Genomic DNA, 2,567 nt, shown 5'->3' on the forward strand with positions numbered 1-2,567 from the left:
CTCTTCTTCATCCCCAGCACCTCCACCCCCCCTCCACGGCCCCCCAACCCCTGCTCACCTCCACCACGGCCTCCTTCATCACCTCCAGGTTCTTCCGGGGGGGCTCCCCGGTCTCGTAGAAGGCCAAGCGCTCCTCCACCTGCTCCCGCAGCTTGTCCCCGAACACGCTGGTGGGGACCTCTGCGGGAGGGGAAGAGAGGGGACAGGGTCAGCCCCCTCCTACACCCTGAGCCCCCCCAGCTCCCCCTGCGCCCCCCCCAGCTCTGCTCAGCCCAACGGAGTCACCATTCACACGGGTGTGAGATGCTGCTGACGAAAAATGGTCCCATCACGGCAGAGCGGCCCCGAGCCCGACCCCGGCTGTGCCCCCGAGAAGCGGTCAATGCACGAGGCGACAGTGCCCCTGTGGGCAGGTCTGTCCCACCCCCTGTGCCCCCCGTGCCCCCCAACCCACCCGAGAAGCAGTCGATGCGGGAGGCGATGGTGCACTTGTTGGCCAGGTACCGCGAGATGCGCCCCTTGTTCTTGGCGGCCGCTCTCCCGATGAAGGTGGAGTGGAAGATGAGCCCGTACTTGGGGGTGTTCCCGCGCGTCTTCAGAGCCCTGCCAGGGGCCGGGGGGCGTCAGGGACCCCCAGACGGAGCCCCCACCCGCCCCCTCCACTGGCAGCACCCGCTGTGCCCGTGGGACAGACCTTTTTGTCAGCCCCCCCGGGTGGGACAGCCCCCTCCCTTGGCCCCCCTGCAGCCCCGCTGACCTGGGGGAGCCCCGGGCTGGCCCCGCAGCCGCGGTGGTCGCTCAGACTGGGCCCGGCTGCTCACCCCCGCCAGCCCCGGCGCGTCACAGCCGCGGCCCCGGCCCCGCCATCACCGCGACCACCCGGCGGTACCTGAACAGGGCCTTCTCCGCCCCCAGGATCTGCACCGTCGACGCCGGGTACTTGGCCAGGTTCGTCAGGCTGCCGGCGTGGGAGATGAGCCGGGCACCCACCTGAGGGGCACCACAGGGGGTTATGGGCTGCCACAGCCCCACAGCCCACCCAGGGCACACACAGATCACCCAGGGCACACACACAGCTCCCCACAGAGCCCCTCTCCTCCCCTCCAGGCCACCCAGAGTCCCCCTCAGGTCACACAGCCCACCCCAGGGCACACAAAGCCCCCCCCCAGGCCAGGGATCAGCAGTGAGGTGTCAGCAGCTCTGCTCAGTGGATTGACAGATTCACTCTGACATCATCTCCGTGGCCGGGGGGGTCCCGGGGGGGTCCCAGGGACACTCACCACCTCCCCGATGAGGGCGGACAGGCTGGGGGCCACCTGGCTCATCTTGGAGCGCAGGTACTCCTGCAGCCCCCGGCGGTACTCGGACAGCGAGATCACGCGGCGTGAGAAGCTCTCGATGTTGATGAGGTCCAGGGGGGAGATGTCCATCCCTGGGGGGGGGGACAGGGTGAGCAACAGCACCGACCCCACAGCCATGACCCCCCCTGTGCCCCCCAGAGCCCCTCTCACCCATGGAGGAGCGCGAGGCCTCCAGGATGGCCTGGGCCTTGGCGCTGTCCATGACGATCTCCTCCAGCCCCTCCAGGCTCTCCTCGCTCAGCTCCCGCCGGTTCCCGATGAATTTGGCCACCCGGCAGTACATGGAGTTCTCGGGGACGATCTTGATCAGCTCGGGGAAGTGGTACCCGTACCACTCCCTGCGGGACAGGGAGGGGATCAGCACCCACACCCGGACCCATAGCTGCCCCATGTCCCTGTGTCCCCCCTTGGCTCCCCCATGTCCCTGTGTCCCCCCATGTTCTCCCCATGTCCCTGTGTCCCCCCGAGCCCCCCCAGTGCCCTGTGTCCCCCCATGGCCCCCCCCATGTCCCCGTGTCCCCCCGGGTCCCCGCCATGGCCCGTGGCCTGGCCGGTGGCCCCGGGGGCTGTGCTGTTGCTCCCCGGTCTGTACAGGCGGCCGGAGCAGCAGCTGCCTGCGGTAAGCGAGGGGAGACGGGACCCCCAGACCCCCCAAAACCCCCCCTCCCGCTCACCGGACACGCATGGAGAAGGTGTTGATGTCCTTGTCCAGCTGGTCCAGCAGGCTGATGGACTGGATGATCATGTTGTCCACACGGTGCACGTTGAACTTCACCTTGGCCCGGGAGTAGCTGTGGCCGAGCCCCAGCTGGGCCTTGGCCGCCGACTGCGCCGTGAGGCCCCGCACCAGGGCTGGGAAGTGCAGCCGGATCCCTGCGGGACAGCGGGGGGACGGGGGGGTCACCGGGGGGACGGGGGGGAGGGGGGGGGGGGCAGAGGGGTCACCAGGGGGACAGGGGGGTCAGGGGTCACACGATGTGGGAACTGAGCTATCACCATGTAGGACCTGGACATCACCACACAGGGAAAAGGGGCCACCATGGGGGGACAGGGAGGACACTGTGCAGAGGAGAGGAGTGTCACAGGTGTCACCACGTGGGGGACAGAGGGCTCATCACATGGCGACAGGGAGGGGACAGAGGTGTCACTGCGTGTGGGCCAGAACCAGGGCCAGCCCCCAACACACCCCCGATGGCCCCCCCAGCC

The 2,567-nt window shown here is 69.1% G+C and overlaps 1 protein-coding gene and 1 non-coding gene across 2 annotated transcripts; both read right to left on the bottom strand.

The window, feature by feature from the left end:
• Positions 1–7: 7 nt before the first annotated feature.
• On the bottom strand, positions 8–2,236 carry LOC113981293 (nucleolar protein 56-like). The gene is made up of 6 exons (XM_027708609.1): positions 2,036–2,236; positions 1,512–1,699; positions 1,281–1,432; positions 890–990; positions 455–603; positions 8–180 (listed from the first exon to the last, which is right to left on the bottom strand). Exons 1-6 carry the CDS (start codon positions 2,104–2,106, stop codon positions 8–10), a joined length of 834 nt encoding a protein of 277 aa, XP_027564410.1. The 5' UTR covers positions 2,107–2,236.
• On the bottom strand, positions 264–337 carry LOC113981294. The gene has a single exon (XR_003538371.1). It is a non-coding gene; the product is annotated as a small nucleolar RNA SNORD56 (small nucleolar RNA).
• Positions 2,237–2,567: the final 331 nt, after the last annotated feature.

The sequence above is a fragment of the Neopelma chrysocephalum genome, unplaced genomic scaffold, assembly GCF_003984885.1.
Source record: "Neopelma chrysocephalum unplaced genomic scaffold, ASM398488v2 Primary Assembly neopelma1_96423, whole genome shotgun sequence".
Lineage (NCBI taxonomy): Eukaryota > Metazoa > Chordata > Aves > Passeriformes > Pipridae > Neopelma > Neopelma chrysocephalum.

Excerpts from the sequence above, each read along its gene's own strand:
- LOC113981293 (XM_027708609.1), bottom strand. The coding sequence starts at position 2,106 with ATGATCATCCAGTCCATCAGCCTGCTGGACCAGCTGGACAAGGACATC. Across the intron at positions 604-889 it reads GCGGAGAAGGCCCTGTTCAG|GGCTCTGAAGACGCGCGGGA; the intron begins GTACCGCCGGGT and ends GGCCCCTGGCAG. Across the intron at positions 181-454 it reads CCGCATCGACTGCTTCTCGG|AGGTCCCCACCAGCGTGTTC; the intron begins GTGGGTTGGGGG and ends CCCCTCCCGCAG.